A 25,544-nucleotide genomic window follows, 5' to 3' on the forward strand; every position below is an offset into this window, starting at 1 on the left:
ATGCAGTGTTAGTCTATTTATTTTGAATTTGAATTGTATTGATAATTTTGAACCCATTTGCTTTTTAACATTGTGCTGTTCATGCTTATCTGATGATCAGATTCCTTTTCTGTCTCCTTAATTTCATCTTGTTACTTTCTAACTTCTGTGATTCTTAAGACCCTATGCTAAAAAAGAAAAATTCAATTGAATCATCTGTGGGAATTAATTGTATTGGCAGTAGAAATAAAAAGGGGAGAAATGCTAGTGGAATTTCCAAAAGAAAGAAATCTAAAAGTAACTTTTAGAACATTTTATTTTATTTTATTTTTTCAGAAAGAAACCTCAAAATAAGCAGACCTGGAGACATCCCCATAAGAACTCACAAGATTGAAATTGGTTATATATTATTACACAAACCATATTAAAAACTTAGACATCTTAAAAATATATGAAATGAAAAACAAAATATCTCAAATAAATTTAGAAAAAGAGATTTTAAAAAATGGACCTAGTATTGAAGAAAAGAGCAAAAAAAAAGATCTCCTCTCCCCCCTCAAAAAAAGAAAGAAACTGAAGTCCTAATAGAAAAAAAGAAACACAAAAGAAAACAAGATGCACATGGTTTGAGAAACGTAGAGCTTAGTGAACTTTGTAAAAGATAAGTGACGATATATATTTCAGTATAAAAATGAATAACAGTAGTCAAAAGAAAACATTCTTGATAATGTTTTCTTTTGACTACTGTTATGTAGGTAATCTTCGTATGGCAGATGTAAAAGATGAAAATGGAATACCTGTTACAAACAGAACAAACATGGTGATTATAGCTAAATTTTATCAAAAATTACATATTTATTTAGTGTATGTAAATATGTAATAAATATGGCAATATTTATTTACATATTTAAATGCTAGTGGTGGTGGGCAGTAGATGGCGTTGGTGTAGATGATGGTAGTTGCAGTTCGTTGTAGTAGGTGGATTGTGAGTGGTGGAGACCGAGATTTGTAGAGTAGGTATCCTCCCTCGATGAGTCTTTAGATTCCCTGGAGGTGTTACGTAATAATAATAATATTTATATGCAAAGAAGGGGAAAGTGATAGAAAACAACAGTAAAAAAGGATATTGATAACTACAGTAAGTATACAAAGATAATGAAGTAATGCATGCACTAAGAATAATAAATGGAAAGGAATGTTGGACTTCATGGAATACATAGAAATGTTGAAAAATGGAGGGGCTCTAGATCTCTCAAATATACTGAATGTTTTAAGAAGAGGAAGAACCCCTAAAAGTTGGGATTCTTACATGGAAGAATCATTCTTCTATGTAAGAAAGGTTAACACTGACAACAGCTTCTAGACCTTTAACTTTCCTCTATCTTTATAAACCTTTTTAAACAAAAAAATTCAATTTCCTGATATGTACCACTACATGATTAAGTTTACATTATTATTAATCTCCTGTTGACAGTTGTCCTCTAAATCAGTATTCCTTGAGAAATCCAATTTTTTCATATCTAACATTTCATTCTTCTAAGCCACTTCTGACTGAATCAGTCCACCTAGACCTTGGTCTTCCTCTGGGTCTCTTTTCTCTCATCTCGGTATCAAAACACATGTTTTGCTCACCCATTCTATTTAAGTAGCCATACCACATTAGATTAGCATTGTTGACACATTCTTGAATGCTAATAAGTTCAAGTTCATAAGATTCTGCCATTGGTTCAATCCCCTGATTTTTCTGAGAACCTCACATCTGTGGTCTCAAGTCTTTGATCAGAGCCTCTGTAGCCCAGTTGGTGTAGACGAAGCCCTTTGGTCAGAAAGATATGAGTTCGATTCCTGTCCATGATGTGAGGAACCTTTATCTGGTCTCTTTTGACTAAAGGTGAGTTAGCTGGTCTCATATGGCAGTAGACAGTTTTTTCACCCTGAAACTTGGTTTTTTCGTCCCACAGAACAGATGAACATGCACAGATTTGCAGTCATAAATACATATTTAATCCCTCACTAGCAGAGCTCAACTAGTCCTAAGAGACAGTTGAGGAATGGGGAAACCCCATACAAATGAATTTAAAAAAAAAGTCTTTGATCAAGTGCTTTATTTCTATCCCAACTCTCAGATCCATAACTTAAACTTAAAACTGGTTTGAACACCGTCTTGTGTACTACTAGTTTAGTGTTTTGGCTAATTTCTTTCTTCTTCCATATAAATTTATTCGGCTGGCTATCCACCATACCAGTCTGTTTCCAGATTTAACCTGCTATCTTCACTAAAAACTTTGTCTAAATACCTGAAATATTTTACTTGTTCTATAGGATCTCCATTCAGAATGCAGCTGAAGTTTTCTATGCTCCTTCCTATTTTCATAGTTTTCGTCTTTTTATTGCTGATCTTCATGCCAAATTTGTTACAGCTGTTATTCAATTTAGTAGAGAATCCTTGAGACTTGCACTAGATGTATTTAGGAGTACAACGTCATCTGCATAAAGCAAAGAGCTAAGTTTAACATCTCCAATTCTAATATCAGGCCTAATGGCACTTTCTTTCATAATGTGCATCCTTGTCTTACCTCTGATTTTACATCAAACCATCTTCCTGTATTTCCTTCAGTTCTAACTGCTGACAGACAACTTAAATATAGATTATGTATAATGTTCTATTCACTCCACATATTTGTAGTGTTTTGAAAAGCTTTTATCTGGGAACCTTGTCGTATACCTTTTCCAGATCTACAAAACTTAAATACAGATCCTTGTCATGTTCCCACGATTTCTCAAGTATTTGTCTTAAAGTGAAAATCTGATCTTCATAACCTCTGTTTGTCCTGAACACTGCTTGTTCTTTTCTCTAAGTTTCTCTTCCACAATCTTTCTCAACCTCTTTTCAAGTATGCTTTCATAAATCTTACCTGAAACACTTAGTAGAGAAATTCCTCTGTTAATTCCTCCTAAAACTTTTATATCTCCAAACTTAAGCATTTCTGGATGAATGTCATCCACTCTGGTTGCCATTTTGTCACTGTACTAGACATCCTGACATCCAGGATATCCTTATCTTCAGTTTTCATGTCACTTTTATCAACTTTGATTTTTTTTGCAGTACTCTTTCCTCCATTTCTAAGCTTCTTCAATAGCCTCCAGAACATTCCTGATATTTTCCATACTCATACCAAAGTCTTTCCGTGACTTTTCTTTAGCTATTTGTAGACATAGCTTAGCCCACTGACATTTTTCTCTATATTCTTTTAGGGCATCTGCTTCTTTAACTTGTGTCCACCTTGGTGTTCTTGTTTTTCTATCCTTGTAGACAACTTCACCACATACCTCCCTAGCTAAATCAATCAATGCCATTAGAGTTTGCCACTCAGACTTCTGGGTTTAGATCTTGTTTTCAATTTTCATTATTTCTTCAGTAATGTTTGTATAGTTGATTCTACAATTTATCTGTATAAGATGCTTAACTTGAATTCTTTTTAAAACTTTCTTCCATACTGTTCTTTTCAACGTGGTATCTATTTTTATCCTGCTTAGTACTAAGTAATGGTCACTTTCAGTTTCAAATCCTTTGTACACTCTTGTATCCTGAACCAGCATAATGATATCACTATCAACAATGATGTAGTCAATGAAGCTTTCTTATTTCTTGTATCTTATCTCTATGTGAACTTGTGCGCATCTTAAAACATGGTGTTAGTAATGACTAGTCTGTTAATAATGACCTGAGCAGAAGTCCAGTATATATTTACAATTATTATTATTAACTTTTACCTTTTCTCCAAATTTGCCCCAAATGTTCCTATATACCTTTTGTGATTCATTTCTTACTCTGCTGTTCAGATCTCCAACAACCACTTTTCCATTTTCTTTATGTCAGCTACTTGTACTAATGACTTAAAAAAATTTCTCCACTTCTTCCTTAGCTTTGACCTTGTGTATTGCTGTAACCATTGCTGTTCTTGTGCCAATATACTTACCATTATTATTTGCTTGGAGCCTCCATAGCTCAGTCAGTAGAGACGAAGCCCTTTGGTCGGAAAGACCTGGGTTCGATTCTTGTCCAAGACGTGAGCAACCTTTATCTGGTCTCTTTTGACTAGAGGTGAGTTAACTGGTCTCATACAGAGTTAGGGTTTTTTTCACCTGTAAACTCAGGTTTTTTGTCCCTCATAACGGGCCAACCTGCCCCATGAACACATGCATCTATAGACATAGGACACACTGGGAGGCATAGGGCTAACCACCTTATCCTCGAGGTGGTCACGGTTTCAAATCATAATAGGCCATGCCTAATACGAACAGGCCACTAGTCCTAATATATGTATAAGGAGGAGGATTATTAGCTTTTCCCTTTTCTCTAAATTTTTCCCAAAACGTTTCTATATGCCTGGTAGGATTCATTTCCTACTCTGCTAGATCTCCAACAAGGACCACTTTTCCATTTTCTTTGTCAGCTACTTGTTCTAATGACTTAAAAAATTTCACTTCTTCCTTAGCTTTGACTTTGTGTATTGCTGTAATGCTATTGTGCAGTATGACCTTTGCTGTTCTTGCACCAATAAACTATAAGCCAACCAACCAATCTTTCTTAAAAGAACCTTCTGTGAGACCATAGGTACAAATGAGTTTTATTGTCCATCTCCCCATTTTGAAGTTTGCCCACATAACTCTACTTGAAACTACCTTCCAATCAAGAAGTTTATCTTTGTTTGGTATTGAATACTATTGCTGCTCCATCCTATACTTATTATTTAGTAAGATCTGACCTGTTTTTGTCTTCTTTGTCTAAACAAAAAATTAACCAGCAGAACAGGCAAGTTTCAGAACAAAGAACAATCTTTTCAACTTTAGAGCATTTATGAGCATTAAATCAAACAATGGAATAATATATATATATATATATATATGTGTAGAAAGTTTTTTACCTTGGGTAAAAAATGTTATAAAATATGTTAGATACCAAGAAATTTTATACTTGGTTTTAATCCTTTTCCCAAGTAAGCAAAACAAAGTTTTGAGCATGAAATATATTCATGTCTGAGCTACTTGTATATAGAGGCTAATGACTTCATATCACTTGCCTTAATATGTATCCCATAATGCAAAGCACACCCCCTTTTCAGGTGTGTATAATGCAATGCCTGAAAAGGTGAGGGGATGCTTGGCATTATGGGATACATATTAAGGCAGGTCATATGAAGTCGCTAGCCTCTATATACAAATAGTTCAGACGTGAATATATTTCACACACAAAATTTTGTTTTTATTTACTTGGGAAAAGGATTAAAACCAAGTATAAAATTTCTTGGTATCTTTAACACACATATATATGTTAAAGATAAATGTTTGTGTGTGTATATACAATAGTCATTATTTTGGACAGACTAACAAATCTATTGAACTACGTATAGAAGAACATAAGAGAGATATCTCCTATAAAAGATCACATGCATCTGTGCTATCCAGTCATGTTCTTTTCTCAAACAATCGTCATGATGATCTACAAAATCACGCAGTTTGCTGGGATAAATCCGAAAACATTTTTCGCTGCAGTGTTGAGTTTGAAAGGAAAAATGTGGAATCCAGGGAAATCCTCCTTAATCCTGAACATTTGAACAGCAATTTAAGTTACGACATCCCTGATAGTCATGCTGCAGTTGTTCAATACTGGCATTCACGAGAACTTACAAGCACGCACTCAATAAACAATGGTGCGTTGTATAGATCAACTTAAAAGATGCAACGTTTTTTATGTCAATTATGTATTGCATTTTTGCCTGTAATTCTCAGTTTTTTGTAACTTCAATTTTTATTATTGTATTCTACCTTTAGTGAATAGCTGATGAAGGCTGTAAAAGACTGAAACTAGTTGTATCATTCTCATTAAAACTTAATATTTTATCTCGGTTTAAAGTCATTAAATATCTATTTTTAAAATGTACCATAAGAACCGAGTAGAAGCTCAGGAATACATATGTATATGTGTGTGTGTGTGTGTGTGTGTGTGTACACACACACACACACACACACACACACACACACACACACACACACACACACACACACACACACACCAATTTCCTTCACTTTCATAGATTATGAAAAAGCCCTTTGACTCAATGGACCTATGTAAAATGCTAGAAGCTTTAAAACATATAGGAGTAGATGATATACATACGAGGGTAGTCTGAAAAGTTCTCAGCTTCGACCATAGATGGCAACACTATTGGCAAGATTTTTTTTTTTTTTGGTACATTTATCATTAAGCATCCATGTGAAATTTCAAGTCATTCTATCGATTAGCTTGTTTTATACAGCTGTCTGAAGCAAAAGTGTTGTCTGTATCCCTTGAAATGGATAAAATTGAGTATCGTGTGGTTATAAAATTCTTTGTAAATGAAGGTTTAATGCCAAAAGAAATTCATTTGAAGTTCATAAAAGTCTATCGGCACTCTTCCCCTTCATTTTTGACAATTAACAAATGGGCTGCTGAGTTTAAACGTGGTCATACCACCTTGAAGATGATCCACAAGAAGAATGTCCAAAAAGTGTAACAACACCAGAAATCATTGATCAAATGCACGATATGGTATTGGATGATTGGCGGGTCAAAGTGCATGATAGTGCTGAGACTATAGGCATTTCAAAAGAATGTGTAGGATATGTTTTGCATGAAGAATTGCAAATGAAAAAGCTTTGCACAAAATGGGTGCTGCACTTGTTCACAGCAAATCAAAAACGCACTCGCATGAAAATCTCTTTACAGTGCTTGGAGTGGTTTAACAAGAATAAAACTGATTTTGTGTATTGATTTATAATTATAGATGTGACTTGGATTCACTATTACACACCAGAATCCAAACAGCAGTCAAAACAGTGCACAGAAGCCGGTTGTTCAGTGCCAAAGAAGACAAAGTTGGTTCCTATCGGCAGGAAAGGTCATGACGTCGGTGTTCTGGGATGCTAAAGGCATTTTGTTTATTAATTATCTTGAAAAGAGTAAAACAATAACCAGGGAATATTATTCCGATCTTTTAACCAGACTAGACGAAAAAATTCATGAGAAAAGACCCGGTTTTCAGAAGAAAAAATCATCTTTCATCAAGGCAATGCATGTGCCCACAAAGGTGTTTTGGCAATGAGAAAATTAAGGGATCTGCAATATAAATGGTTGGAACATCCGCCCTATTCCTCAGATTTGGCTCCCTCTGACTTCTATCTCTTCCCAAAACTAAAACTCTTCCTAGCTGGTCAGCATTTTTCTTCGAATCAAGAGGTGATTGCATTTGTAGAGGGGTATTTTTCAGATCTTACTGAGAACCACTACACGGATGGGATAATGACGCTGGAGTATTGCAGGAATAAATGTATTAGTCTTAAGGGAGATTATGTTAAAAAATAAAAAGAATTTTGAAATTATAAATTTGTTTTGTATTGTTAGGCCGAGAACTTTTCAGACCCCCCCCACCCTCGTATAGATATATTAACTTGTATACAAATACGTGTGTATATATGAAGAGGTTCAGCAGTAACAGATTTATGCAGAAAAGGAAATCTGACCTGCTGATTATCTAATTAATACTAATGTACTGTAGGCAAAACCAGCCTTTTGTGATGATTCAATAGGATTCATTATAAAAAAATTACATGTATTATTATTATTATGTGACACTTGCAAGGTTTCCAAAGACTCATCGAGGGAGGGCACCTACTCTGCAACTCTTGAATTGAAGAGCTTGATTCATTAACTGCATTAACAGATGTGTTATTTGGGCACAAAATCTGAATTGGTGATTCTTCTTTTTGAACAACTTCAAGAGCTCTTTTAATACCAGTAATCCCTTGTTTATAAACTAACCTTTTTAATTCAGACTTCAGTGTATTTCTGAATTAATGAAAAAGAGTTCTGTTCAGAAATTCACTATCACAATCATCAATTTTATAATCGTGAAACAACGTATTTAGCCGATCATAGAATTGGGAAACAAATTCTTTATGCATCTGTATACATGAGTGAATTCTCCAAAGGCTTGGATCATGTTCCTGTCTTTTGGAAAATTCCTCAATCAAAATACTTTTGAAGGTTGTGTACTCTGAATCTAATCTTAACTTGCTAGAATTCTGAGCAAAATGCTTAGTTTAGCTTTCAGTTTTGACTTCAAGATTAAAAGCATCTGTTCCTCTGTTTTAACTGTTTCTGCAGCCTAAAATAATAATTATTATTATTATTATTATTGTACGAGTGTCTCCATGCAGTCCAAAGACTCATTGTTGGAGACCCAAACTATCCTCACAATCTGTCATACCTCTCCTTGAACCCATTAACAGACAGAGCACTCACAACTGATTCTGGCAACCCATCCTACTCATTCATAACTCTCCAAGCAAAAAATCTAGTCCTCATGCCCCTACTAACAACACTTATTCAACTTCCAGGGATGACACCTTGTTCTGGCCCCTCTAGCCAAGTGCTGAAACATTTCCCCTGCATCTCCTTAAATGTTTCTATCATATTCCCTCTTTTTCTCCTGTCAACCAACTTCTGCAATCTACACACCCTCAACCTATCTTTATAGGGAACATTTCACAGACCACTAACCTTTGAATCTTCACTGCTTCCACATTCCCAAGAAACCAGGGAGACCAGACTTCAGCACAGTAATCTAGATGCAGACGTATCAAGGCCTTATAAAGAAGAATAACAACTTCACTATCTATACTTGTAATGTGCTCTTCAATAGCCAAGTAATCTTATGGACTACCTTAGCAATATGTTTTCTAAACTTTAACTCTCTGTCTGCAACCACCCCTAAATCTCTAGCTTCATCTATTTCCTGGAGTACAGTTTCATCAAAGTGGTACACAGCTTGTAGTCTACTTATCCCCAAATGCATAACTTTACATTTCTTCACATTCAACTGATACCCATTATCTTTTTTCCAATTCTGACAGCCTATTTAAATCATCCTGCAAGCTCTCCACATTGCCTTGATTAACTATTACTCTACCTAATTTTGCATCCTCAGCAAACAACCAAATATTTCCTTTCAAGTTATTTCCTATATCATTTATGTACAAATTAAACTGCAGTTGTCCCAGGTGAACCCTGTGGCACACCGCTAGTCACCTGTTTTTGCAATGATTCTGCTCTTCTCTATACCACTTTTTGATATTTGTCCAGAAGCCATCCTCTTATCACTTAACCAGTGTCATATCCTTCCATATTTATTCTAATTTGCATAATAGTTCCATGTGTCATTCTGTTAAATGCCTTTGCAAAATCCAGCAGGATCACCTTATAGGCATTGCCGACCCTTCACAAAGCCATGTTGTCCCTCATACTGTATCATATTTTTATCCACCCATTCTTAAGTTCTCTTTTTGACCAATTTTTCCAGTACTTTTACCATCATACCTGAGATACCTTGAGATACTGATTGGCCTATAATTTGCTACTGCAGTCTTAAAAACTCCATTATGCAAGGGAATTATTTTGCCCACTTTTCAGTCCCTTAGTACTCTACCAAAACTGAGACTTAAAGAGCAAAGTCAGAGGCATCGCCAGTTCCCTTGCACATTCTTGCAGACTCCAAGCTAAAATCTCATCTAAACCCACAGCTATTTACATTGAGATTCTGCAATATCCCAAGAACCTCCAATTCATCTACTTCTGTTCGCACATTAGTATTCATCACATACGTTAAAGCTGCAACCTCACTAGGATGATATACCCTTGCAGAGTGGTCAATCAGTAACTCTTCTATTTTATCTGCTTCTGTCGCCTTGTGACCATCATCACATGTTACATTTAATCTTCCATAATCATTCTTTCTCTTGTTTGCCACATAACAAAAGAACTGTGGGTGTTCCTTTGGCCTGCTTAGCTAGATTCTTCTTGTAATCTGATTTTGCCTTCCTTGCCATGCTGGTCACATTTCTCCTTATATATCCTCCACAGCATTTTCTTCTTTGGTAGCTCATGCTTAATGATATTACTCATCCATCTAAGTCCTATCTGATTAAACCTCCCTACCCTTAGGTATATAATTTAATATTGCTTCCTCAAGATGGCCCCTTAATATCTCCCATGCACTACTAACATTCTTACCCTGTTCTTTATGCCATGGTGCAGATTTAAGCTTATTCCTAAGCTTGTCATAAACACCTCTTGTAGTTCCACATACTTGACAGAATAGTTCAACAGATGATCTGGAAGACATACACTGGCAAATTAGTACAATGAGTACAGGTCAAGTCAAGAATACATGGTCACTTTCATCAATCGGAGGCAATGTGGTTATCTTGGTTATGGATAGCTCTTCTGATCCTACGACCAGAAGTAATCTCACACCCCTAGTACCCTCCATCACATGCTGTCTGAAGTAATCATCTCTTAGTAGGTGTATAAATTCTGTTTCATTTCTGTGATCGTTCTTCTTTCCTGTCATTGTCTCCATAGTTGAAGTCCCCCATAATAACCACTTGACCTGTACTCGTCGTACTAATTTGCCAGTGTATGTCTTCCAGATCATCTGTTGAACTACCTGGCCTATAACAACAACCAGCTGTAGATTTTGTCTTACTAGCCTTAATCTCACACCAGACTGCTTCAAATGAACAGCCGCCCTCCTGCTTGTCTCCTGTTCTCTTTGGCTGCAATTCGTCTGCTATCATCAGCATCACCCCTTTCCCCATTCTATCTTCCCTGAAAATACTAAACCCTTCGAATTCTATCCCTGTAACTACATTATCAGTTGTTATCCAAGCCTCACTAATGCCTATAATGTTGTTGCCAGGTTGCTCTAACCAATGCCAAAAACTCCTCCCTCTTGTTCCTGATACTTGTGGCATTAGTATATAGAAACTGCAGAATTCCTTTAGGTCCCCACTCACCTTTACTTCCTGAATTACTACCCTATTTGATATTTTTGCTTTAGAGACTAGATTCCTCACTAGATCACACTCACTTGCCTCGTGGATGCCTTCACACAAATTTACCTGCTTCTACCCTAATTGCTTAGTTTTCCTGAATTTGTGCTTCAGCATGCTTGGTGAACAAAGCTCTCTCTCTAGACACCTAACACCAGAACCATTTAGGTGCAGTCCTTCAGCATTTTCAAATCCTTCTTTCTGTCAAATACTGACCACAGATCCACAAATCCTACATTATTCCTTCTGCACAATTTATGTATAGATTCATTAGCTAGCAACGCCTTCCTTCTCAGTTCACCTCTATCGTAGTGTGATAGGAGACTTAAAATTTTTACCTTCTTCTCACTCTTCAGTTTTGCCTCCTTTACCAACTCATTTATATCCTCCCTCATAGAATACTTCTTGCCTCTCAAATCATTTGTGCCAAGCAAAACAATAAAATCTTTGACTTACCCTTTTGCATCTGGATTGTGTGACTAATATCATGAATTTTTGCTCCAGGGAATCCAGTGTGATATATCACACTTCCATGAAGTACTTCCCTGATCACTGAGTCGCCATAAATAATTTTCTCTTTAACTTGTTTTTCCTTTTTGTTCGCTTGGATTGCCTTCTTCTTTCTCTTCTTGGCCCTTCTAAGTTTTTCTGCAATTTTTAAATTTCGCAAATTACCCTGCGAATTTTGCACTCTATTTCTTTACTTATGTCAATTTCATTCTCCTCTATTTTCTCAGCCACATTTTTGACATTAATAACATTTTCTATCTTACCGTCAGTACTGTTCACTCTAACATTTGCTTTGTTCTCATCACCTAATAGAGACTCACTTTTAAAACATTTAATATGCACTCTCTCTCTCTCTTTCTCTCTCCACGTTCAGTTTCCTTCCACATATCTTTAATTTTATCGATGAATATATTTCACATACACACACTGCATTGCACAAAATCCAGCAAATTCAAATTACCTAACAACATTGTACTTTTCGGCATTGTTCTACCACGCATTGGAGCCATACCGACAAATAGTATTAAAACAAGAAAAAAATACCAATTTTACTTACAAACTAAATAACTCAGTCAATCACAGACCTATTTAAAAACTCATTTAAATAGGTCTAGATATCTACAATAAGTTAACATTATCAACTAAAATATGAAAAAGTTGCTTATCTTTCACAAATGCTAAATCACTTTTACACACACCAAAATGTTTCAATATTTTCATCAGATTCACCATTAAACTTGATATAACATATTTTGAAAATTCTTCATTTTGTATTGAAGATTTTTAAGTAATTTTGCATTATACCAAGCTGTATAATTTTATTGATAATAAACAATATTTTTTTTATGTTTAATTTTTTTTTTAATTTTTACCATAATTTTAATATTTTATCCAAACACGTATATACTGTACTTACAGTGTGTATGTATATTTCGAAAGTTGCAGCACTCACACAATTTCAAGCCACGAGCCACTGTAGAAGATACTAACATAGTACTAGACAGTTGCATAATACTCTACTTTTTAATACCATATCATCACACTGTATGTATGGTTTAAGCTCATACAAGAATGAGTTTTTGGTTTTTTTTTTTTGACTAAATCCTACATTTCAGTGGATAACTACCAACAATTAACACTACAAGATGAGGATTGGATGTTGACAGAAGTCTTTGAGGCTCCTTAACATTCTGTATATGCTCTGTGGAGATCTCCTACGAATTATATAGCTTCATTGCTTAAGCATTCCTCTGATTTAACATGCCTAAAATTTTTTTATAGATTAATGAAGGAAATAGACAAAATTTCAGGTTAGACCAGTATACTAGCAGATAATGCTAGGTGACTTATTACTAACATGTGACTGGTAGAAAAGTACTGTGATAGTTGATGATACCCATCATACTGAACATTTTAAGCCAAAATGCAAATTTTTAAATCAAGTTAATCACACTTATAAAAGTTTCTGTAAATTTTTTTTTTTTCTTATGGCAGTTCCATATGTGAGAAATTGTTCAACCTATAGTATATTAGTACTATGGATAGGAAGAAAGATGAAGAGAAAGGAAAAAGTTGTTACTCAAATACAATTTTTGATCTTCTATGTAGATGAAATACAATTTTTGATCTACATAGTAGATTATTTTCCTTTAGAAAAAATATTGTCCCCAAAGACAGGGTTGAAGGAATGAACGAACATGAAGAAAAATTGGTTTTGAGTTTGGAATTGAACTGTAGAGTATTAAACAGCTGCTTCATATATTTTACAGATTTAAAATGATGGAAGTAGGAATTATTTGCGAGTTCTGATGAACAGTGTCCATGGTTTGTAGAAAATGCAAACAGCTGAAAATGAATGATGCTGTTTTTTGGATTTTCTACAAACCAGAAGCTGAATGTTTGTGATAGTGGCAATTGAATTGGTGAGAAATGGGTTATTTATCTACCTAATTGCTCTGTTCTATACTTAGTCAAGAATAATGATTTATGTAGTGCAAGACAACAAACGAGACAGGAGTGCATCAGTAAAATTGTATGAATTTTTGGTGGATAGAAGAAGGTCATTGATATATAGAAAGATGAAAGTGTGGTGCCCTGTGAAACATCAGTGTTAGTTGCAAAGTTTTAGGATAAAGATATGGCAATCCATCTGCAAAAATCAGAAGCCAGACCATGTGATGGAAGCCTACTTATTAGGCTTATGTGCCAAACCCAGTCAGATACTTAGAAATATCAACAGCAACCACTTGAAATCTGTGAAATCTCTCCCCCTCCCGAAACATTTTCCTGGTATTTGTCCAAAGACTGGTAACATAAACAAGATCCTCTGTTGATTGACAGTGCTAGAATCCATACTGACAATCATTTATTAGTTCAGTGGATTCAAGTCAGCATATCTTATCTAATTAAATTAAAAAAAAAAAAAAAAAAATCCCATGAGAGCCAAGCTTTAACTTTATTCACATATAAAATTGTTTTATTTTTTTATAGCAGTCCTAACTGTATAAGGTTCAGAATGTATGTATGCTGTACCGTACCCAATTAGTGAGTGTGCAATTAAGGTAAAAGTTGTGTTGATTGATTGCTATTTGGATTTCACTAAATTTTGATGAGAAGGTGGAAGTGGCACATAAATGTTAAATCTAGTCAATTCAAGAACTAAAGAAATTTGTTACTAGTAATTCATAAAGCTGGTTTTTAATATTCAATTCACATTTCATCAGAATTTAATTTTTTTCTCAGTTGACTGAAGCTCTGACACAGTTTGATGAACTAGAAGAACAACTAAAGAGAGAAAGGTATAAAGGAAGAAGTAAGTATTATTATAAATTTATTACCATGATTAATTATTCTATTTGCTTAATTTTTATACAGATTGTTTCATAAATACTGATGCATGACAGCCTGGGTTACCTTCATAGTAAACCACACTCATTTAAAAAAACTCAAGGCCTGTAGGCCTATCAGTTGAGCACAGAAATATTTCTATTATATTTAAAATAGTCTTTGCCATTGAAAGATTATACTTTTATTATGAATATTAATGATAAAAATACAGTACATCATTAATCATGAATAAATATTGGATGCAATATTTAGCTTTATAATCTCTACTTTTAATGATATGTTTATTCAGTTTTAGTTAATACAAAATATACAGAATTTGATAACCTACTAAGTATATCTTTTGTGATAGTCACATTGCCAGCAAACTTTTTCCATAAACAGCATTTTGTCATCATCAAATTCTTGACATGTACCCTCAAGGGGTGTACAGGATATGATAGTACTACATGAAAAATTTACATCATTACTAACTTCCTATCTACAATTTTCCTCCAGATCAGTCTGTTACTTGTCAAGACTCCAATATTATCAGATCTTATATTTCTATTGTCTAGGGCATTTTGTACCATATCAATCCACCTATATCTTGGTCTTCCTCTGGGTCGTTTTCCTGCCAACCTGGCAGAGAACACTTGTTTTGCTAAAACAAAACAGCATTTTGTAAAAGTATTAAAGAAAATTAAGGTGACAAAGGAACATGAATGTAGAGAAGACACTGTAAATTCTGACCATTACTTTCACCTCTTGCATTTAATAATTCTGTTAATGAGTATTGAGAGTGTACTGGATTAAGTGCTGTATTGTTTTTGCACCACCTCCCATTAAATTTTGGCTAATAGTAAGGTTCCATTACCACTTTGTCTTTTGATGTAAAGCAGAAATGCATACATAACTTTGTGATAATTTTCATAATTCTAAATAAAAAAAAAAAAAGATGGTATAGATTTATTCTTGTTGTTGACTATATAAACTTTTTTCTAGGCCTTTTCAGCTGGTTCCTGAGTGGTATTATGGCTCAGGCATCAGGATTTTTCTTCTCAGAAAGTCAGATTTTTAATATGCATCTCACAAAACTCACTCCTATAACTCCCACTATTTCACACATTTAAAACAGAAGATTAAAAATACAATATTCAGAATATTGTAGTTATCTGCCATACTCATCACATGTAAGTTTGCAAATTGCTGATAAAAAATGAACTTGACTACTTACGAAAGGTAGAGACCAGCTGCCCACCACCAGTTCACAAAAATTTGGACTAGTATTCAATTTATTTACTTCATTTGAAGAATGAAAAAGCATTTTTAAGGATGTAAAAGCTGCTTACCCTAAGCACCACATCAATAATAAGTAAATGTTTAATTGACCTGAACAATTTCGTCTCTTTATGTTTCGTCTGATATTTAATTATTTGTATTTCTCTTGTAATGTCATAATGTATTTCATGTTTTTTTATATCTGCCATATACTTGTGAACAAAGAATTCTTAAGACCAATCTTACCTGTTTTCATAACTGGGATCCATCAAAATATTGAGCAATCAGATGACTTAATTAATGTTTGAACACTACACACCAGAAATCTGACCTTATGGGTTTTTTCGGGTCTGACTTAACAGCATTAACTAGAAGACCTTAATGACTAGCTAGAGAGAAGTAGTTAAATATAATACAGATTTAACTTACATAAATATTTTATTGGCATAAAATTTTTGACCTGGTATCAAGGGTATCTTTACTATGACTACAAATTATTATTATTATTATTATTATTATTATTACGGGTATCTCCATGGAGTCAGTAGACTCATCGCGGGAGACCCAAATTAGCAAAACAATATCTGTCATATCTCTTCTTGAATTCATTTACAGATGAAGAGCTCACAACAAAGTCAGGCAATGAATTCCACTCATTCACCACCCTCCAGGCAAAAAACCTTGTTCTGACACCTTTGTTAACCACACTCTTCTTTAATTTCCAGAGATGACCTCTTGTTCTTCCATCACTATCACACAGCTGAAACATTTCCCCTGCATCAATCCTATAAAAACCTTTTAGTAATTTGAATGTTTCTATCATATCCCCTCTTCTTCGCCTATCAACCAATCTCTGCAATCCACAAGCTCTCAATCTATCAACGTAGGGAACATTTTTTATATCACTCACCAACTTGGTCACTCTTCTCTGAACCCTCTCCACAGCCTCCTCATCTCCAAGGAATCCAGGTGACCAGACCTGAGCACAGTAATCCAAATGTGGAAGTATCAATGCTTTATAAAGGGGAATAATAACCTCTTTATCTCTGGATGTCAGTGTGTTCCTCAACAACCAAGTAATCCTATGTGCAATCTTGGACACCTTAGCAATGTGTCCTCTGAACTTCATCTCCTTATCTACCAATACCCCTAAGTCCCTAGCCTCATCAATCTCTTGGAGTACCTTTCCATCTATGTAGTACACAGCTGGCAATCTTTTAATCCCAAAATGCAAGACTTTACACTTTTCCACATTGAACTGACATCCATTTTCTTTTGCCCATTTTACCAGCTTATTTAAATCCTCCTGCAAACTTTCAACATCAGCTTGATTTTTTATTGCACTACACAACTTTGCATCATCAGCAAACAACTGAATATCTCCCTTTAAGCCGTTTCCTATATCATTTATATACAAATTAAACAACATTGGCCCAAGCACAGAGCCCTGAGGCACACCACTGGTCACCTGCCTCATTCTGGACTCGGCTCCTCCATACACCACCTTATGGTATCTCTCCCTGAGCCATTCTTCTATCCATATCACCAATTTAATATCCATTCCCATCTGCTCCAATTTGCGTAACAGTGTTCTATGGGGTATCCTGTCAAAAGCCTTAGCAAAATCCAGAAGTACCACTGTGTAGCCAGTTCCTTTGTCCAACTCTGATGTTATTCTATTATGGATAGTTAATAGATTGCTAAGGCAGGATCTACCTTTAACAAAACCATGTTGGCCTCTATAGAGTATCATATCCTGATCCACCCATTCTTGAATTTTGTCTTTAACCAACTTTTCCAATACTTTTACCACTACTCCTGAGATGGTGATTGGTCTGTAATTCAATACTGCAGTTTTAGAGCCACCCTTATGCAAAGGAACCACTTTGCCTAACTTCCACTCCCTAGGGACCATACCAGAGTTCAAACTTAAATTAAATATCCAGGTAAGAGGGGTTGACAATTCATTTGCACATTCACGCAACACCCGAGCTGATATTCCATCTAAGCCTACCGCAGTGTTTGCATTTAAGTTTCGCAATATATTTAATACCTCTGATTCTTTAGCTTCAATTCTCACATTAGGTATTGCTATAGGTATAGAGATATCCTCACTTGGGTGATAGACTTTTGAGAAGTGATCACTCAGTAACTCGACTATTACATCTGATTTTGTCACCTCAATACCATCAGCACCCACTAAGGTTATCCTTCCGAAGTCATTCTTCCTCTTACTTGCCACATAGCGGAAGAACTCTTTGGGATTACCCTTGATCTCTTTGGCTAAGGTCTTCTCATAATCTGATTTAGCTTTTCTTACTATGCTGGTAACCTTCCTAGCTTGAGCCTTGTACTGCTCATGGGTGTCCTGATTGCCCTTCTCCTTGTAAATTCTCCATAACATTTTCTTTTTTTGTAGTTCAAGCTTGATACTACTGCTCATCCATCTAATGCCTGCCTTGTTTGACCTCCTGACCATGGGGACACAATCTGATATTGCTTTCCTCAGATACCCGCTGATTTTATCCCAAGCACTGCTAACATCTTTCCCTTGCAATATGTTCTGCCATGGGATGGCTGCAAGCTCACTCCGAAGCTTGTTATAATTGCCTAACCTGTAGTTTCGTACATACCCCTTCCCCTTTCGTACATACCCCTTTCGTACATACCCCAATAGAAAATTAAACAAGAAATGAAACTGGTAGATTCTGCTAGTGAGAAGCAGATGACAGGGAAACTATAATTGTCAGTTATACATGCAGTTCGGTAAAGTCATTATTAGAGAAGGTGGATTTGATGTGATTTATTTCTTGAGAGAGCAGCACTTCACTGGAGCAGAGAGAAAGAGTGTGTGCTCGATGTATCAGAGTCTTAATGAAATGTGCAAACTGCACTTATATGATTAGAGTGTCATGATCTTAAATACATTAAGGTTCTAGTAAACATAACTGTAACATGAGATTTAAAAAAATAATAAATACATAAAATTAATTCTGAAACTTGTCAAGAAGAACTGTTTCCCATATGAGGGATAATTCAAGTCCATTGTTTCTATTTAGATTTGTTCGATGTAACAAGGTTTCACAACTTTCTTTGTATAAACATTCTAAAAGATAATTACTTTTTATGGAGAACCTTAATTTTCTTCCAAAGGATTCAGTATCTGGAGATGATAGCATGTTCTGCAAGTCCTGATTATTTTAGCTCATGAACTAAACATAGTCTAAATGTTCATCACAATGCATGCCCACAGATTTACCTGTTTGCCAAAACACAAGGAATCTGATATGCTCCAGGGTGGGCCAAAGGTAGAAGCTTATCTTTAGCTGAAAGTTTATTTTTCACTTGGTTAGACTATAATAAATTTAGTTTAATCCTTTATCCAAGTGTGAGCAAACAAAGTTTGCACATGAAAGTATCTTCAGGACTGGGGTAAGGTAGTACAACACCGGGCAACTCTTTGCAAAGGCGGAGCAAGCCTACATCACTCCTATCTCTGTATCTCCCATAATGCAAAACACGTCTCCTTGTGGATATGTATAATGTTATGCATTAAGGGAAGGGCCACTACTCAGACTAGTTTTGACCTTTATTGAGGTCTCTTCAGTGGAAGCCAGGCCCAGATGTGAGGATACCAGGCAGAAGCAATAGCAAGGTCATCTCTACCTAAGGTCGAAACTAGTATGGGTAGTGGCCCTTCCCTTAATGCATAACATTATACATATCTGCAAGGAGATGTGTTTTGCATTATGGGAGATACGGAGATAGGAGTGATTTAAGCTTGCTCCACCTTTGCAACGAGTTGTCTGGTGTTGTACTACCTTACCCCAGTCCTGAAGATACTTTCAGGCACAAACTTAGTTTTCTCACACTTGGATAAAGGATTAAACTAAATTTATTATACTTATCTTTAGCTAAACCTAGAAAAGCAGATGTCTTCTTTATGTGTGTGTGTGGGGGGGGGGTGACTTGTAGGCCAGCAGATCAAAGTAGTTATACTATACCTTCAAGACACCTTTAAAATAAGGAATGGTGACACGATGGACTAATGAGAGGCAGATGACAGGAATACTACAATTATCTTATTGATATACAATAATCACATCAAATCCAACTTCTCATTAGAGAAGTTGGATTTGATGTGATTTATTTCTTGAGAGAGTGGCGTTTCATTTGAGCAGAGAGAGAATGTGCTTGATTTATCCGGGTCTTAATGGGAGGGATGTTTGACAGTTATGATATGAAAGAGGAGGAATATAGAGTGCAGTATGTTCATCATCAAATTCCTGACATGTACCCTCACAGGATGTATAGGATATTATGATTGTACAACATGAAAACCTACAACATTACTAACTTCCTATCAACAATTTTCCTCCAAATCAATTGGTTATCTATCATTATCAGATCTTATATTTCTGTCTTCTAAGGCACTTTTTCCTGTATCTATCCACCTATATCTTGGTTTCTCTTTAGGTCTTTTTCCTTCCAAACTGGCAGAGAACACTTGTTATGCTAATCTTTTCCTCTCCTGTTCTGTTTGTAAGAGGTAAGTGACCTTACCACCTGAGATTACCTCTGCTAACACATTCCTGGATGCTAACAATGTCAAGTTCTTTCTTAATATCCTCGTTTATAATATGATATTGCCATTGATGCCATCTGCTCATGACCCTTATCTTTCTCAGGAAAGATAGGGACTCTCATATCTGTGGTCTCTAGTCTTTGGTCAAGTGTTTTATTTCTGATCCAGCTCTCAGATTCTTAAGTTAAAATTGGTTTGAACTAAATTAGCTGTATACTATCTTGTATACAGCTAATTTAGCATTTTGACTAATTTCTCTCATATTCCATATAAATTTATTCACTTGACTTCTTACCATACTGGCTTTGTTGATTCTGTTGTCTATGTCAATATTTAATTTACCATCTTCACTAAAAATTGTGCCTAAGTGGCTGAAATATTTTACTTGTTCTATAGGTACTCTCCATTCACGATGCATTTGATATTTTCATTCTTTCTTGTTATTGCTGATTTTCATACCAAATTTATTACAACAGTTATTCATTAAGTAGGGAATCTTGCAGACTTGTACTGGATTTATTTAGATCCCCCCCCCCTGCCTTATCTGTGGGAAATACATTCCTAGACACCTGCAGATAATACTGACACCTATATATGTACTATGCTTTTTCCTATACATACATACATACTTATGACAAAGTTTATTTTATAAATTAGGCATGACTTCATTTCAGCAATGTAAAATTATATCGCTGAAATGAAGATTACATCCCTAGTTGCTTTAGTTTGCACTACTTGACTTAGTAGCTAAGGCAACTCTGGAACGCTGAGGACTTAGGTCAACTTATGAAACTTTATATTTTCTACAAATATTCAGCTTTGAAATAATGTTGGATCTAATATCCACTTTACTGATGTAATTATAAATTGTTTATTTATTGCTGTTTTTCCATTTAATATTTTCAGACTGGAGTGACTACGGTATAACATCTGCATAAAGTAAAAGCTGAGATTAACATCTCCAATTTTGATATCAGGTTTAATACTGCTTTCCTTCATGTGATCATTATAGATAATGAATAACAGAGGGGATAAAATACATCCTTGTCTGACATGAGATTTAACATCAAACCATCTTTCTCTACTTCCTTTAATTCAAATTGCTGACTTACTGCTCAAATAAAGACTAAGTATTGTTTGATATAATTCCCCATTGACACCATATAACTAGCATTTTGAATAGCTTTTCACTTGGCACCTTGTCATATTCCTTTTGCAGGTCTACAAAACTTAAATACAGATCTTTGTTATATTCCCATGATTTCCCAGCTCTTTGTCGTAAAGTGAAAATCTGATCCTGACAGCCTCTATTTTGCCTGAATCCAGCTTATTTCACCAAGCTTCCCTTCCACAATCCTTCTCAACCATTTCTCAAGTATACTTGCATAAATCTGACCAGGAACACTTGGTAGGGAAATACCTCCGTAATTCTCATTCAGTTTTATTTCTCTTTTTGTATATGGATACTATGAAAACTCTACTCCAGTCATCTTGAATTCATCTCTGTCCAGTCCTTCTGAATTATGCAGTGCAGCCACTGCAAGACTTTTTTTATACCTCTATACTTGAACATGTCTGTTCGAATATCATCAACTCCTGCTACTTTTCCCCCATTTCAGACTTTCTCTCCAATTTTCATGTCACCTTTATCATCTCTAATTTACAGCATTCTTTCCTCCATTTCTGAGCTTTTACAACAACTTCTAGAATATTTTGCCACCTTCATGATATTTATTGTCTCTTTTCTTTTCAAAGTCTTCCCATGACTTTTGTTTAGCTAGTTTTACACAGTGTTTAGCTTTCTTTCATTTATCTCTGTATTCTCTCAGAGCACAAGACTTATTTACAAAGAACTTTCAGTATGCTTTCTGGTTTTCCTTCACTGCCTCTTTAACTTCATGTATCCACCATTGAGTTCTGATTTATCTATCCTTGCAGACAATCTCTTCACATGCCTCTCTGGCTGAATTATTAAATGTTTTCTTCAAGGCTTGCCACTAATCTCCAAGGTTTGGTACCTGTTCTCAAACTTGTTCATTTTTTCTTTAAAGTTGTATTTTAGTCTATAGTTCACATCTGACAGCTGCTCAACTTTTATTTGCTTTAAAACTTTCTTACATGTTTTTCTTTTAGTATGAAATTCAATTTTATCCTACTTAAGACTTTCAGTGTGGTAACTTCCAGTTTCAAATCCTCTATGCAGTGTAGTGTCCTGCACCAGTGAGAAAACATGACTATCAACAACAATGTAGTCAATCAGACTTCTTATTCCTTGCCTCTTCTCTCCATGTGAATTTGTGCACATTTATGTTGGAACATTGGGTTAGTAATAACCAGCCCATGTCCTGAGCAGAAATCCAACAGGTATTTGCCATTATTATTAGCTTTGCTCGTTTCTCCAAATTTTCCCAAAATATTTTTGTATGTCTGACAATCATTTCCTACTCTGCTACTTAGATCTCCAACAAGGACCAACTTTTCCTTTTTCATTGTGTCAGTTGCTTTCTCTAACGCCTCCAAAAAATTCCTCCACTTCTACCTTAGTAGAACCTTCTGCAGGACCATAGGCACAAATAAGTCTCATTGTCAAGTTCCCCATTCTGATATTTGCCCAAATCACTCTACTTGAGACTGCCTGCCATTCAAGAAGATTAGCTTTGTATTTAGTGTCGAATCCAGGGGTGCTTAAGGGTCAAAGCTGTATAACTGAGAGGAGACCTCCACATAGCCTTTAAAGGAATGCGGAGAACCGACCAGGGCTTCTGACCTAATGTCCAATCCTCACCTTCTCGTGGTGCACCCTGTTGGGTATCTACTTGGATACTAAACGGACGAGGATGGGCTGGCAATTTGGGATTTAGCCGACCAAATTGTATTCTTAATTGGTTAAACCAAAATATAGAATGATGGTACAACATGACAAAATTTCATGCCGGCTGGGGCGTCGCCCGGATAAACAAGGCCCCTGTTGTTTTCGCCAGGGAACCAGGGCGAACAGCGAAAAGTCAGCTACTGGAACAAATCTGAAAATAAACCCCAACTCAACATCACCAGAGTTAAAGATAGGTACTATCAATGTAAGAAGCCTGAATGGCAAAGAAATGGAGCTAGCTGAGGAATTAGATAAGTACCAGATCGACATAATAGGAGTGACTGAAACAAAAAAGACCAAAACTGGTGAGATCTTTCTGAGCAGTAAATATAAAATGTTATATTCAGGGAATGACAATCAAGGAAAAGGAGTAGCCATAGTATTCAACACAAAATACGAGGCTAATCTTCTTGAATGGCAGGCAGTCTCAAGTAGAGTAATGTGTGAAAATATGAGAATGGGGAACTGGACATTGAGACTTATTTGTGCCTATGGTCCTGCAGAAGGTTCTACTAAGGTGGAAGTGGAGGAATTTTTTGAGGCTTTAGAAAAAGCAACTGACACAATGAAAAATGAAAAGTTGGTCCTTGTTGGGGATCTAAATAGCAGAGTAGGAAATGATTGTTAGACATACAAAAATATTTTGGGAAATTTGGAGAAAAGAGCAAAGCTAATAATAATGGCAAATATCTGTTGGATTTCTGCTCAGGACATGGACTGGTTATTACTAACACCATGTTCCAACATAAAAATGTGCACAAATTCACATGGAGAGAAGTGGCAAGGAATAAGAAAAGTCTCATTGACTATGTTATTGTTGATAGTGATGTTTTCTCCCTGGTGCAGGACACCAGAGTGTACAGAGGATTTGAAATTGGAAACGATCACTATTTAATCTTGAGCAGGATAAAATTGAATTTCATATTGAAAAGAATAACATGTAAGAAAGTTTTAAAGCGAATAAAAGTTGAGCAGCTCTCAGATGTGAACTGTAGACAAAATTACACAAAGATTATTGAAGAAAAAATGAAAGAGTTTGAGAACAGGAATCAAACCTTGGAGATTCAGTGGCAAACTCTGAAGAAAACATTGATTGATTCTGCCAGAGAGGCATGTGGTGAGGTTGTCTGTAAGGATAAAAAAATCAGAACTCCCTGGTGGACAGAGGAAGTTAAAGAGGCAGTGAAGGAAAAGAAGAAAGCATACCAAAAGTTCCTGTCAAATAAGTCAGCTTGTGCTCTTAGAGAATATAGAGACAAATGCAAGAATGCTAAACACTGTGTAAAACTAGCTAAACAAAAGTCATGGGAGGACTTTGGCAAGAATATAGAAAATGAATATCAAGAAGGTGGCAAAATATTCTGGTGGTTGTTGAAGAAGCTTAAGAATGGAGGAAAGAGTGCTGTAAAAGGAATTAGAGATGATAAAGGTGACATGAAAACTGGAGAAAAAGATATCCTTGAAGTATGGACGAATTACTTTGAAAAACTGCTAAATGAAACAAGCAGTGATGACAGCACAGTGGTAAAAAACACTGACCAGGCATGCAGTTAGGAATACATATCCATACTTGAAGTAGAAAAAGCCATCAAAGCTTGAAATGTGGAAAGGCAGCAGGAGTAGATGATATTCGACCAGAAATGCTGAAGTATGGTGGTATAAGAGTCTTACAGTGGCTGCACTGCATAGTTCAGAAAGCCTGGACAGAGGGGCGAATTCCCGATGATTGGAGTAGAGCTCTCATAGTACCCGTATATAAAAAAGGGAAATAAAACTGCATGTGAGAATTAAAGAGGAATTTACCTACTGAATGTTCCTGGCAAGATCTATGCAAGTATACTTGAGAAACGGTTGAGAAGAATTGTGGAAGAAAAGCTTGGTGAAGAACAAGCTGGATTCAGGCCAAATAGAGGCTGTCAGGATCAGATCTTCACTTTACAACAAATAGTCGAGAAAGCATGGGAACATAACAAAGATCTGTATTTAAGTTTTGTTGATCTGGAAAAGGGATATGACAAGGTGCCAAGAGAGAAGCTATTCAATACGCTGCAGTTATATGGTGTGAATGGGGCATTATATCAAGCAACACTTAGTCTTTATTTTAGTTGTAAGTCAGCAGTTAGAATTGAAGGAAGTACAGGAAGATAGTTTAATGTTAAATCTGGTGTGAGACAAGGATGTACATTATCCCCTCTGTTATTCATTATCTACAGGGTGTTCGGGATAAATTTGACAGTTTCGTAAGGAAAAAGAAAATCTTCTTTGTATCTATTAAATTTAATGAATTGACAAAAAAACATTACAGGCAGAGTTAATTACAATACTATCAACAAGATTTACTCAAAATAACCACCATTACCATCGATCACAGCTTCAATTCTGCTTCGGAACCTCGAACAAGCTGATGCTACAGTCTCCCTGGGAAGGGCCGCAAAAACTGTTTTAATTTTATCCATTAACTGGGCTTTTGTATTACTGGAAGTGCGATTGGTGTCTTTTTCAACTGCGCCCCATACAAAATAATCCATGGGGTTAAGGTCTGGGGAGTTTGGAGGCCAAACA

General features: G+C 35.6%; 1 protein-coding gene across 1 annotated transcript in view; it reads left to right on the forward strand.

Annotated features, from left to right (window-relative positions):
* The window catches only part of LOC150105348 (uncharacterized), a 188,913-nt gene that overhangs the window by 81,460 nt on the left and 81,909 nt on the right, over positions 1-25,544 (forward strand). Inside the window, exon 7 of the mRNA XM_090394734.1 lies at positions 14,164-14,233. Within this exon, the coding sequence (XP_090250860.1) occupies positions 14,164-14,233 (70 nt within the window). The remainder of the gene's footprint in view (positions 1-14,163; positions 14,234-25,544) is intronic.

The sequence above is a fragment of the Typopeltis vanoorti genome, chromosome 6, assembly GCF_054136105.1.
Source record: "Typopeltis vanoorti isolate ZY-2024b chromosome 6, IOZ_Tvanoo_1.0, whole genome shotgun sequence".
NCBI classification, from domain to species: Eukaryota; Metazoa; Arthropoda; class Arachnida; order Uropygi; family Thelyphonidae; genus Typopeltis; species Typopeltis vanoorti.